Source organism: Lemur catta, chromosome 5, assembly GCF_020740605.2.
Source record: "Lemur catta isolate mLemCat1 chromosome 5, mLemCat1.pri, whole genome shotgun sequence".
Classification (NCBI taxonomy): Eukaryota; Metazoa; Chordata; class Mammalia; order Primates; family Lemuridae; genus Lemur; species Lemur catta.
Genome location: NC_059132.1, coordinates 84,663,699 through 84,678,055, shown reverse-complemented (window position 1 = coordinate 84,678,055; position 14,357 = coordinate 84,663,699). Strand labels below are relative to the sequence as shown.

The window sequence follows — 14,357 nt, the reverse complement described above, 5'->3', positions numbered from 1 at the left end:
TTAATCTGATTGTCATGATTTCTATGTCACTGCTTAAATGTACAACATGGCAGAGCTAGAAAAAATAGTAAGGCATTTTACTGAGACACCAACTTGTTGATTAACAGCTTCTTAGTAATAATAACACCACAGCTCAGTACTTGGGAGCCTTGGAATCAAAACTGAGTTTAAAATCTGGATCCACTATTTACTAGGTAGATGACCGTGAACAATTTCCTCATCTACAAAGTGTGGATAATGATAGTACCTTCCTTACAGCACATGTTAAAGGATTGGCTAAGGGGAGTCACGGGAGGCATTTAGAATATTGTCTGTTACTGTAGCAGTCATTATTTACTATTATTAATGGTACATAATTTACATTATCATTTAAAATTAATTACAGAATTTTACATATTCATATTATCACATTAATTTTAACTGTATCATATGTGTCAAATTTTACTAATAAAAACATTTAATGTATGCTTTATTTAGTACCTTGTTGGAATTCAAATATATTACTATGAGTAACACAGTACACACATACACACGCAGGAAAGTACAAATGTGATTAAGAATTTCTCCTACTAAATTCATATATCTAATTGTTTTAACAACTTTATTTTATGAGTTATATAATTAGGAAGTCGAGCTAAATAAGAGCCTCATATTTCTATTACTTAGTCTGTTTCAGATAATACATAATTCTATAGCTAAAAGAAATTTCCAGTCATGCATCACTTAACGACGGGGATATCCTCTGAGAAATATATCATTAGGCAATTTTGTCATTGTGCGAACATCATAGAGTGTACTTATGCAAAGCAAACCTAGATGGTGCAGCCTATTATACGCCTGGCTATATGATTTAGCTTGCAGGACCGGAAGTTGCTCTGGGTGAGTGAGTGGTGAGTGAATGTGAAGGCATAGGGCATTACTGTGCACTACTGTAGACTTTATAAACACTGTACACTTAGGCTACACTAAATTTATATTGAAAAATTTTCTTTCTCAATAATAAATTAATTTTGCTCACTGTAACTTTTTTTTTTACTTTATAAACCTTTTAATTTTTTTAAACGTTTTGACTTTTGTAATAACTCTTAGTTTAAAACACACTGTACAGCTGTACAAAAATATTTTCTTTCTTATATCCATATTCTATAAGCTTTTTTCTGGTTTTAAAATTTCTATTTATTTTTTATTTTTAAAACTTCTTTGTTAAAAAGACAAAAACATACATATTAGCCTAGGCCTACAAAGGGTCAAGATCACCAAGATGTCCCTAGATGATAGGAATATTTTCCCATTATAATTTTATGGGACCACTGTCTTATATGTGCTTTGTCGTTGACCAAAACATCATGAAGTGGTGTGTGACTGTATTTGGCCATATAGGTGACTTATGTATACCACCTTCCTATAGAATTGTAGAGTCTGCCCTCATTCTGCTGCATCCCAATGATTTACTAGCTCATTTCCTAAGTTTCACAAATGACACTGTGAGAATTCTGCTAAGGTTCAGCACTGAGTTCAAAGGAAGTAAAACTTTATTTTCATGTGCAAATAATATAAGTATACAAAACTTAGTCACATACCTGCATTCAAAAAAGGGAAGTTATCTTTTCCGCTCACATTTTCTGGGGCTGTACATTCACATACCAGTGCACACTAGGAAAGAAGTTAAAAAAAAAAACATTTAAAAATAATCAAAATGATAAATAATCTTTTGTTTGCAAAACATGAGGCTATGTACATGGTTTCAAGACATTATAAACAAAACATTTTTGTCAAACTATTTCCAACCTATCTTTACTGTGAAGAGTATTTAACGTGTGATTTACTTATATTTATATATAATATGTTTTGTGTTATATAATTATAGACTACGTTTCAGTTTTAGTTAAAGGCTACTTAGGAAAGAAAGTAAAAAGAGGAAAATGATTGTTCTCAACATGCTAGAGATATGCTGTTAGTACAGTAAATCATATTTGACAAGCTGAATCATTTTGTATTTCTTTCACCTGGGTTATTTCAGATCAATAGAAAGCAAATTATTTTCTAGAGTATAAGTAATGGCAACTTTAAATAAAAGATAAAATATGTTGAAGAAACTAATTACATAGGACAAAAGAATATTTTTGTTTCTGGCAAAACAATATAAACACTTGTTTATAAAGTATGGGGACCATTTATAAATAAGCTGATCTCTAGAGTTTGTAATTAATTGATTAAGCCCATGACCTTTACGGAACTGACATTCTCTGGACAGAAAGAGCAAAAAGACATAGAAGAGCACATTGACATGTTCCCAGTGAATGAGCCAGGATGGCAGAAAATGTACCAAACAATACATCACCAACTGTTGTTACTTTCCCTCAGCTTCCTATAAAAGTGTAACTGAGAGAGGAAACAAAACTCTTCTGGCCCCAGGAGCTTGACAAGAGACCTATTTTCACATAAGCACACTCTATAATTTGTTTCTTCAAATGAGTTTCCTTCTATCTCTAGCCAAAAACAAAACAAAAATAAACATGCACAGGAGAAGGAAGAGTGCATTTTCAGAGTAAATATATCAGATATAAACAAGTAAATGCAAAACAAAACAAAACCCAGAACATTTTTTATAATAGCATTTCAATAGATTTAGGGAGCACAAGTGCAGTTTTGTTACATGAATATATTGTATAGCGGTGAAGCCTCGGCTTTTAGTGTACCCATCACCCAAATAGTGTACATTATACCCATTAGGTAATTTTTCATCCTTCACCCTCCTGCCACCCTCCCACATTTGGAGTCTCCAGTATCTTCTATTCCACTCTGCATGGCCACCCACACCCAACTTGTAAGTCAGAACATGAATATTTTATTTTCCATTCCTGCGTTACTTAACGGTCTCCAGTTCCACTCAAGTTGCTGCAAAAGACATTATTTCATTCTTTTTTATGGCTGAGAAAATTCTTTTGGTAAGGAGTTCTAAGGGGAGCAGCCATCCTTTTGTAGATTCTGCATGGCTCTTCTCAGGGGACTCCGAGGGCTCAGACCAAGCCCCCCAGGTTGCGTCAGAACTACATGAGCCACTTCTCAACTGCTCTAACTGCTCCCCTTTGAGAATCATGGACACTGAGGTCGCTGTTAATGATGGAATATGTATGTTCCTTAAACATTTTGAAGAGGAAGACAAATCATTCAAAACATTGATCTAAATTACTTTCTGTATTCTTGTAGTCCACTACTTATTCCTCCATCACAACATTCATCACATTAGTAAGTTTCTTGATGGGGAACAATGTGCTTTCATAATTTCTTTACTGAGGTCCTAGTTTACTGAAAGAATGAATGACTGCAAAGAGCTCTTAAAATTTGATGTTCTCTAATTCATTTTCCTAAATACCAGAAGTCAGAGGTGGTCTCTTCCTTTAATCCACAGCTAGTTTGGAAATGCACTTTCCAAATCACTAAAGTGATGTGCAATGATGCCTGGACATACTTGAAATTCTTTATTTCCCCTATTTCCAATATTTCCTCTACTTCTTTCAGCCTATATAGGGCTGTTAAAATAGTCTCTCATAAACATTATACTCATCAGTGTTCCACTCTAGCATGTGTAATGACTACTTATTGTCCAATCAAATCCGGTATTTTCAGGCTGGTCTGTAAATCCTTTCATAATTTGTCCCTGACATCCTTCCACCTAATAATTAAGTGTACAGCTATGAGACATCCTCCTTTCCAAAAGAATATCATCATCTACAACATAACTTACAGGAATGGTTTTGATTAAACCTTCTTAGTGAAGACGTCCATAAGTCATAAAGACCATGCCATTATTCTGAGACACTGCTTTCGCATGGAGGCAGCCCTGCCTCCTGTAATCAAAGATAACTTTATGTTTCCTAACAGGTCTGTATTATCTTACCAAATGGACACAGAAATATGACTTTCACAGACTCATATCTTCCATCCAAACCGGAAGGCAGATATTTACGACAATTTGAACCTAACAGAAGTATTATTTTGCAGCTGTATTGTATTTTAAAATCCTAGTATTCAGAATATTCTCAAGAGTTAGAATCATGGCACATAAACTAAAAATAGCCAATAAATATTTATGAAAATAATTAACATTTTCCTATTTGGACTCAGTAATTATTTTCTTCAATTATAGTAACTTATATTGCATGACCTCTGTGTCTTTATTTAGACGGAATATTTTTTGAAGCCAAGAATCATAATCCTATTTCTTTTGCTTATTTTATTTAATTTTTTACAACCAACTATAGATTCATTTTCATGCTGTGCCAGATGCTACAGAGGATGAAAAGAGAAAAATGATGTGGAATCTTAAAGAGGCTCAAGCTGTATATACTGTTATTTACTATTATTATGATGGATATTTGCAGTGTTACTTATATACTTATATGGTGTGTGCTCTTAATGTAATAACTTCACATTTGTGATTCTGAGCAGGAATAGTAAATGTCATATGCTCTTTGTGTCATACATAGCACCATAAGCCTCTTGATTTCAATGAATACTGAAAAAAAAACTGTCATTTGATAGTAAGAGCCCAAGGAAACATAAGATATGTAAAACTCTTGGAGCTTAGTAATTTTGAATGTCATATCAATTTGCCATGCATTGAGTTAGAAAACTAGCTAAGTTTTAAGAAAAAAATGATCATAAAGCTCTGCATGAATCCATCAAAGACCAGTACTTGGCAAAGCACTTTTATATTTTATTCCTTAAGCTGTGATTCTCAAAGTTGGTCCAGAGTTCCCTGGAAGACCCTGATAAGTTTGCATCATGCACAGAGCAAAGACAAAACTATTTTCACAATAATACTAAAACATTATTTGTCTTATTTCTTCTCTTTCTCCTGTAAGCATCTAGTAGAATCTTCTAGAGGCTATATGACATAATCATTTTATGGCCAATTAAAAGTGTGCTTGCGTATCTTCTGTTTCAAACATCCTTGTTTTAATTTCTAATATAATAAATGTCTATATAGTCCAAATAAGTAAAATATCTAATACAGTAAATATCAATAGATGAAATTCACATAAATATAAATTTTGAATATAAAACAGGAGAATTGCTGTCCTTACGTGATCTCATTCAGGCTCATGACTTTTAATATCACCCAAATACCATCTGATTACTCACAAATATATCATTCTAGATTGGACATCTCCCCTGAATTCCAGACATAAACCTCCAACTGCTTACCTACATCTGTACTTGAATGTCTAAGAAGAATATGAAACTTAACATCTCAGAATTTCCTGTGTTCCTTTACTTGCTTTTTATAATTTTCTTTATGGCAACAAATGGTAATTCTATTCTTTGGCTGTCCTGTGCACTTAGAGTCTGATGCATTTCACTTGCTCCATCAATATTATCCTATTCCAACTCATCTTCATTTCTAACCTAAATTTTTGCAATAACTTCTGAACCAGGCTTCATTCTTCTGTACTAACTTCTTTCTTTCTGGGCCATTCTCAATACAGAAGCCAAAATGATCCTCTTTAAAAAACAGATCATTTCACAACTATCCTCAAAAATCCCCCATTGGATTTACATTTAGCTCAGAGTCTAATGGCCCACAATGGAGTACATGATCTATCTTCCCTGCTCCAAGAACTGCCCGAAACCCCAACTGCTCTCCTCTTTGACTCCTGGGCTTCAGTCACACTGGCCTCCTTGCTGTTCCTTTAACACAAGCATATTGCCATCTCAGACCCTTCGCTCTTGCCATTCACTCTACCTGTAGTCCTTGTTCCTGTCATGTGTCCACATGTCTCACTCCCTGATTTCCTGCAAGTTTCAGCATCAACATCACATTATCAGTGAATCTTTCCTTGCCCCTCCAGTATAAATGACCACAACCAGCACTCCCCTATTCCTTTTACCTTGTCTTATTTTTTCTATAGCATACACCCATTTGATCAATACTATCAATAAATAATACATGTTAATTTTTAACTACTTCCCCTGAAGGTAGCATCTGCATCTATTTGGTTCATTGCTGAATCCCCAGAACCTATTAGAATGCCTAGAACATAGAAGGCAGTATTGTTTGATAAATGAGTGATGACTATTATATGCCTTCAGATATTCTCTATAAGGTAAGTAAGGCTGGTTTTATTATTTTAAGTTTTATATTTGGAGAGAATAAGGGGATGGGACCTTCAGAGACTGGTCATTATCTACCCAAAGACTACACTGTTTTCCTGACCATTGCTGATAAAAGTCCACTGAAAGCTTCAAAAAACAAGGGCAAGATAACCTTAAAAAACTGAACGTCATGAAAATACTAATTAAATTAGGTTCATAGTCAAAAGGAGATGTATTATGACTTCACTTATCCCATCCTAGCCAGTATCATAAATAAGTAATGCATTTTCCTTCCTTTTGTAGACATGACAATCACTTTGATTACCAGCACTATGCCACATTCAAACACAATATTTAACAAACAAGGGAGACAGGGCAGGAGCTGAACTAAACTCAGGTCCTCCAGAGCCTCACTGAAGGATGCTCCTCGTGGTACCCCCCCTGCCAAGATGCTGAGGCATCTCTGCTGCAGGCAAAGACATCCTCAAGGGGAAGACTTGGCCTGTCTTAGTCGATCCTGTTTGCTGTTACTTATTTGGGTTTTCTCATTTTTCACCTGATTTGATGATTTTGCTTCCTAGTCCTCCTTTCTCTAATAGCATTTTTCTTGACTACTTCAAAGGTTGTTTTTTCAGTTTCTTCCTCTTTCCTTCACAAGCCTACATTCCTCATCATTACATCCTATCTTTATCTATTGATCCATCAGTTGGTACAGCATTATATGCAGCTAAATATTTTCCCTTCCATCAAACAATCTTGGATTTTACTTCTTTATAGGAAAATTGACTTCATTCATTCATTTTTTTTCTATGTGTCAGACTGTTTTGAGGATAAAAGAGAGAACAAAATAGACAAGTCTATTTGTCCCATGAAGTTTAATTCTAGTGAGGAAAATAGATTATAAATGAAACAAATAAGTAAAATATATGTGACATTGGACAATGACAAATATTAAAGACAAAAATAATGCAGAGAAGGAAGATAAGAAGTTTTGGGGTAGACATTGCAATTTTAGATACAGTGGCCAGGGAAGGCTTCCGTGAGAAGGTAACATTTTGCATAAAGACCAGAAGGAAATAAGGGAATGAATCACACAATTACCAGGGGAAAACACTTCAAAGGTGGATTGCAAAACAAAGTGTAAGGACCTTGAGTTGGGAATGTACCTGAAATGTTCAAGTAACAATAAGGAAGACAACATGGCTAGATTGCAGTGAGCAAAAAAGAGGAGTCGGGATGAGGCTGAGGAAATAGCAGGAGGCTAACTCTTGTAAAACCTTGTAAGTTAGGTCACTGAAGGGATTTTTTTTTTTATTTGAGTTTATATTTTCAGAGAGCTGAGAAATTGTTGGAGCAATGGCATATTCTAAGTTACATGTTAATAGGCTTATTTGGGTTGCTCTGTTGAGAATAGACTATGATGTAGGAGGTACAGTGGGTGATCAGGGAAAGAGGAAGAAAGAAATCAGAGAGACTTTTAAGAGCCTACTGTAAAAATCTAGGTAACAGAAAATGTTGGTGGCAATGAAGTGGTCACAAGTTGTCGAATTCTGGATGTATTTCAAAAGTAGAGTCAACAGAATTTTTCTTTTCTTTTCTTTCTTTTTTTTTTTTTTTTAAGACAGAGTCTCACTCTGTCACCCAGGCTAAAGTGCAGTGGCATCATCATAGCTCACTGCAACCTCAAACTCCTGGGCTCAAGCGATCCTCCTGCCTCAGCCTCCCGAGTAGCTGGGACTACAGGCATGCACCACCATGCCCGGCTAATTTTTCTATTTTTTATGGAGACAGGATCTGGCTCTCACTCAGGCTAGTCCTGAACTCCTGCCCTCAAGCAATCCTCCACTTCAGCCTTCCAAAGTGCTAGGATTACAGGTGTGAGCAACCGCACCCGGCCTAAAATTTGCTAACATATTAACTGTGAGTATGAAAGGAAGAACAGAGTCAAAGACACTCTACAGTTATATTTAATAGCTTTGCAAAAAGACAATTTTAGTTTTCTTCTATAAATTTTTCTTTCTACTACTATATATGTGATTTTAACACTTTATCTTCTATTTCTATGTATACATCAAAGTTTGAACCAGTCTAATATAATGCATGACCCTTTGAACAGTCTTTGCTGGATGAGAAATAGTTACTAATAATTTTGTGGAAACAAGTGGGAGTTAAGAGTTTATATTTTTATTATATTTTATTCTATGCTCTGAAATTTATGTAAGATTCAAAATTAAAATGTAGTATTTTATATTAAAGGTATTGTTATGAGTTGAATTGTGTTCTCCAAAATTCATATGTTGAAGCCCCAACCTCCAATGTGACTTTATTTGGAGATATATACCTTTATGAAGGTAATTAAGGTTAAATGAGCACACAAAGGGGGGCCTTAATCCTACAGGGCTGGTAATCTTATAAGAAAAGGAGAAGATCCAGAGCATATGCACAGGCGCTCTCTCTCTCTCACTCTCTCTCCCTCTCCCTCTCTTTCTCTCATTTCCTATGTGCATAGAGAGGAAAGGCCATCTGCAAGCCAAGAAAAGAGGCCTCACCAGGAACTGAATTGGTTGGTACCTTGATCTGGGACATCCTAGCCTTCAGAACCATGAGAAAATGAATTCCTGTTGTTTAAGCCACACAAACTATGGTATTTTGTTATGACAGCCCAAGCTGAATAATACAAGTATCATTCTTTTAATATCTGCTTCAGTCTACATGAGAGATAACATGTCACTCTCATAGCACATGACTATAGTTGCTAACAGAAATTCATTCCTTTTCCCTAACTCATGCAAACCAGTGAGAGGGAGGTTATTTTAGGAATAATCTCTATTTAAAAAATAAATTTAAAAAATTTAAGATACAATAAAATAAAATAAATAAAAAAGGGGTTGAGGAGGGTTGGCCTGGGAGGGGTGGTGGCCATATTTTAATAATTTTTCCTTTTAAAAGAAATAACCTCTATTTCAGTGACTTTCTCTTTCCATCCATGTTAGTCATTTAGGACTTTAATCATTATTAACAGATTGGGTTAATACACTTTATATGCATTTTGATTTAGCAGATATACAGAAGGGTCCATGCATTTGCAGTTCCAAAAAATACTCCAGATGATTCTGACCACACTTTGAAAAACACTGAGATAAAGTTATTGACACAGTAAATATCATGCATATTGGGCCTTACTATAAATCTCAGTCATGAATATTCTTAGGGAATGCCAAGGGAGCATATAGTCACTTTATTAAAAGTTTGCAAAAGGTCAAGGTTTACAAAGAATCCAGACAGGGTGGAGCTGATGCTAACAATGTTTGGTGTGTTTACCATTTTAGTTAGCTTATGACTCACACACGGTGTGTACTGCCATTGCCACCTCCTATTTCTAGAATAGCTCTTTTTTAAGTTCACATTGCTAAGCCAGAAATATTACATGGGACTTTGGTGGGGAATATTCCTAGGTATCAAGTTCTCCACTTATGAAAACAGCATGATTCAATTTGCACTACCTTATAATACACTGTAGTCAAACAGTCTGGAGTGAGGGGAAGGCAAGCTTTGAGGAGAATGGAAAGGTGACTAGTAATAGAGTCAGAGTCAGGGAAAGGGGGAGCTCTATTTTAAAATGGGAAATGTTCCTGCTCTTGGTTTCCTGGTACATTGCTACAGGTCCAGGCATGATTATCTGCCTATTTCTGCTCTCATTCCCCAGCTTAGCCTCCAAATCCCTCTCCTTGATCTTGATACAATTATTCAAGTGGTAGTGACAAAGACAAAATCTTATACAGAAATCTAAAGGGAATGAAAGGACCCAGCCCCAAGACAGAGGTCTTGAATATACAAAGCCAAAGAGGATCTGTGCCAAAACTTCACCGCAGTACTCACATAACCTGAATTAAACTTTGGGCCTCCTTACAATTTCTTCATAATGTGGGATATGTTACAAGAGAAAAGTAGAACAGAAAGAACAGAGAAGAACAGGGTTTGGGGCAGCAGAGAAGACCCTAGCCTATTCTGGGGAAGAAAAAAATTTTTAAAGGAAATCTTATTTTTTGTAAAGTTAATTATTTTTTTAACTGTTGGATAAATACCTTCTCCCATGTAGATGTTTCCTAAGTACCAAAAATCAAACATGCTCCAAGATAAGAGACAGTAAACCAGAAAATAAGTCACAACTGCCTTTGTCATTTAAAAATTATTCACTTATAAAAAATTTCCTCTACAATCAGGAACAAGACAAGGATGACCTCTCTCACCACTTCTATTCAACAATTACACAAGAAAAACAAATAAAAGGCATCCAAATAAGAAAAAGAGAAGTGAAATTGTCTCTATTTGCTGATAACATGACCTTATATGTAAAAAAAAAAAAAAAAAAAAAAAAAAAAACACACACACTAAAGACCCCACCAAAAACCTGCTAAAACTGATAATCAAATTCAGTAAAGTTTCAGGGTACAAAATCAACACACAAAAATCAGTAGCATGTCTTTACACTAACAGCAAACTATCTAAAAAAGAAATTAAAAAATCAATCACATTCACAATACCATCAAAAAAATACTTAGAAGTAAATTTAACCAAGGAGGTGAAAGATCTGTATACTGAAAACTATAAAACATTGATGAAAGAAATTGCAGATGACACAAATAAATGGAAAAGTATCTTAGGTTTATGGATTAGAAGAATTAATAGTGTTAAAATGCCTATACTGTCTAATCTAAAGATTCAATGTAATAAATTCAATGTATCAAAATTCCAATGTCATTTTTCACAGAAGTTTTTTAAAAAACCATAAAATGTGAATGGAACCACAAAAGACTTCTAATAGCCAAAGCAATCTTGAGTAAAAAAATAAAGCTGGAAGCATCACATTACCTGACTTCAAAATCTATTATTAATACAAAGCTATAGTAATCAAAATAGCATACTAATAGTACTAGCATGAAAATGGACACATTGACCAATGGAAAAGTACAGAGAGCCAAGTAATAAATCCATGCATATACTGCCAATTGATTTTTGACAAAGGTGTCAAGAACACACAATGGAGAAAGGGCAGTCTCTTGACAAAATGGTATTGGGGAAACTAGACATAAACATGCAGAAGAATAAAACTGGACCCTTATCTCACACCATGTACAAAAATCAAAATGAATTAAATAAATGTAAGCTCTAAAACTGTAAAACTATTAAAAGAAAACATAAAGGAAATGTTCTATGATAGTAGTCTAGGCAAAGATTTCTTGGACATGACCCCAGATGCAGAGGAACAAAAGCAAAACTAAATAAATGGAATTGTATCAAACTAAAAAGGTGCTATGTAGCAAAAAAAAAAAAAAAAACAATAAAAAAATCCTATGGAACTGGAGAAAATATTTGCAAACCATACATCTGATAAGGGGCCAATATCCAAAATATATAAGAAACTCAAACAACTCAATAGCAAGAAAACAACTCAATCAAAAAATGAGCAAAGGACCTAAATAAACACTTCTCAAAAGAAAACATACAGGTGGCCAATAGACATATAAAAAATGCTCATCATTACTGATTATCAGGAAAATGTAAATTAAAACCATAATGAACTATGACTTCACACCTGTTCGAATGGCTATTATCAAAAAGATGAAAGATAACAAGTGCTAGGCGCAGTGTGGAATAAACGGAACCCTTATGCACTGCTGGTGAGAATGTAAATCAATACATCTATTATGGAAAATAGTATGGAGCTTCCTCAGAAAACTAAAACTAGAATTATCATATGACACAGCAATCCCACTCTGGGTATGTATCCAAAGCAATTGAGAACAATATGCTGAAGAAATATATGCACTCTCATGTTCATTGCAGCATTATTCACAACAGCTGAGATATGGAAGCAGCCTAGGTGTCCATCATCAGATGAATGGATTAAAAAATGTGGTATATATATATATACACTCACAATGGAAAATTATTCGGCCTTAAAGAAGGGGGACATTCTGTCATTTGTATCTAGACAACATGGATAAACCCAGATGACATTATACTAAGTGAAATAAGCCAGGCACAGAAAGACAAATACTGTATAATCTCACTTAGATGTGGAATATGAAAAGGTCAAACTCATAGAAGTCGGGAGCAGAATGATGGTTACCAGGGGCTGGGAGAGGAGAGCGGATGGGGAAAGGGGAGATGTTGATCGAAGGGTATAACTGGCAGTTAAACAGGAGGGATAAGTTTTAGTTATCTATTGCACGGAATGGTGCCTGTAATAAATAATAGGGCATTGCATATTTCCAAATTGCTAAAGGAGTAGATTTTAAATGTTTTTATAACAACAAAATAAGTATGTGTGGTGAGGGATATGTTAGTTAGCCTGATTTAATCATTCCACAATGTAAATATACAACAAAATGGCACATTGTACCCCGTAAATATATATAATTTTATTTGTCAATTAAAAATGACATTAAATGTTTTTAAAATGCTCACCTTTGAAAAGGTAGAAATTATAGCATATAAGAAAATTCATTTTCCTAAAAGAATCTATTAGCAGTTTTTAAATCTGTCCCATGTGTTTCCATTGCCTCAATAAAATAGGCAATCGTTTTTCTAAGAACAGAATTAAGACTAATATTTATACTGAGTTTCTCTTTCCTAGAGAAAAGGAACAGAAAGAAAGACAAAATCCTGGACACATATTTATATACATCAAGCCTTTATTCTGGGCTTCAAGGAAGCGGCTTCTCCTCCAGCTGGCATTGTTTGTCCTCCAGAGCTGTTCATTTTGCCGTATACAATTTCCTGCTTCTCTCAGCAATTTCATAAGGCACAAAGTTCCTGTTAAATCTGCCCTCCCTCACATAAAAATGGAATCCGAATCAAAATTTCATCTCTTTCCAAAGAGGGTTTGGGGAGTAGAGAACAAGTTATTTTTGACAATAACCCTCCTAGAATCTTCTGTGCATCTCACGCAGGGTTAATTACGGTAGAATGCAACAATGATCAATACCGCTGTTCCAACTGAGAAGAGGCTGTGTCAACAAGAGAGCTGGCATTGGAGAGGAAGGTGCTTCTGAATGGAACACTGCTTTGCATAGTTCCATACAAATGCACCCTCTGGTTCAGAGGATGAAACACACATATTGTACTCCAATTCCAGAGATGATTTCTCATTTAACTCTTGAATAATGAGATTTTAAACCCCACAGAGGTGTTGGTGATGCAGGCATCTGGCAAGGCTGATCATCTCTAATTTAATCTGTGCAATGAGCTGACCAAGATCCTACCTTTTGTCCCTGCACATCTGTTGTGATGTGGTCGGCTTCCCCATCCTCAATCTCCCCCATCTTCACGACACTGACTTCTATGGTGCCAACCACTTTGCCACCATCTGAAGTTCTGCAATCAGAAATAAAGGAAATGAGATAGTAAGAATCTTCTCTCTCCTCAAAACATGTCCAAAACACATTTGTTTCTGAAAACCACTAGCACAGCTATTTGCTTCATTTAATTAAACAGCTCTGCATGACACACAGCAAAACATGTTAACAACATTGGTGTTTTAAATTTCAAATGAAAATTAACTATGGATTTGTGAGGTCAGACCATGAACTGTCAAAAACTACCTCATGAAGATGAAACTTCCTCTAGACTCTCAGGAGTAACCTCGAGGAAAAAACATTGTGTCATGGGTCAATGCCCTACTAGCAACCATCAAATCTCTATGACCACGTGAACGACAGACCATCTATACCAACTGCGTGAGATATTGCATATGTCTATTGCACAAACTGTGGCTGCATGACATGGAAAGGAGTACAAACACTCCTATATTCCATTATGACTGGGCCATTGGCTACAAAATCTGACTCTGTGCCCTTTCCCTAACATTTTTCTAAGAGATTAAAGAAGACTCTCTCCTAGCAAACATAAGGTACGCGAGAAAGCAGACTATAACCCTAGAGCTCATTTAGTATAACCCTTTACTTTTTCAAAGAAAGAAACTGAGACTCAAAAAGACGAAAAACGTCTTCCAAGGTAACAAAGTGGCAAACCCAGGTTTCTGTCTTTTTCGAGTCTTTTGACCACTGACAACTCTTCCATATTTAATGATGATAATAACTTTATTACTAAGATTTTCATCATTATTTTTATCAGCATAAAAATTTTATGGTTGGCAATAATAATGAAAGTTAAAAGTAAAATTAAGAACCATCACATTTTAAGATTCTCTAGTTGCTTTTTCTGGGGAAGAAAATCTACGGAATTAATAATGC

At 35.1% G+C, this 14,357-nt stretch overlaps 1 protein-coding gene across 3 annotated transcripts in view; it reads right to left on the bottom strand.

Moving 5' to 3' along the window:
• Positions 1 to 14,357, bottom strand: part of INPP4B (inositol polyphosphate-4-phosphatase type II B) — a 325,665-nt gene that overhangs the window by 174,932 nt on the left and 136,376 nt on the right. For all 3 annotated transcript variants that reach the window (XM_045552212.1, XM_045552213.1, XM_045552211.1), the window contains 2 exons: positions 13,368 to 13,479; positions 1,581 to 1,653 (listed from right to left, as the gene is read on the bottom strand). In XM_045552212.1, the coding sequence (XP_045408168.1) occupies positions 1,581 to 1,653; positions 13,368 to 13,479 (185 nt within the window). The remainder of the gene's footprint in view (positions 1 to 1,580; positions 1,654 to 13,367; positions 13,480 to 14,357) is intronic.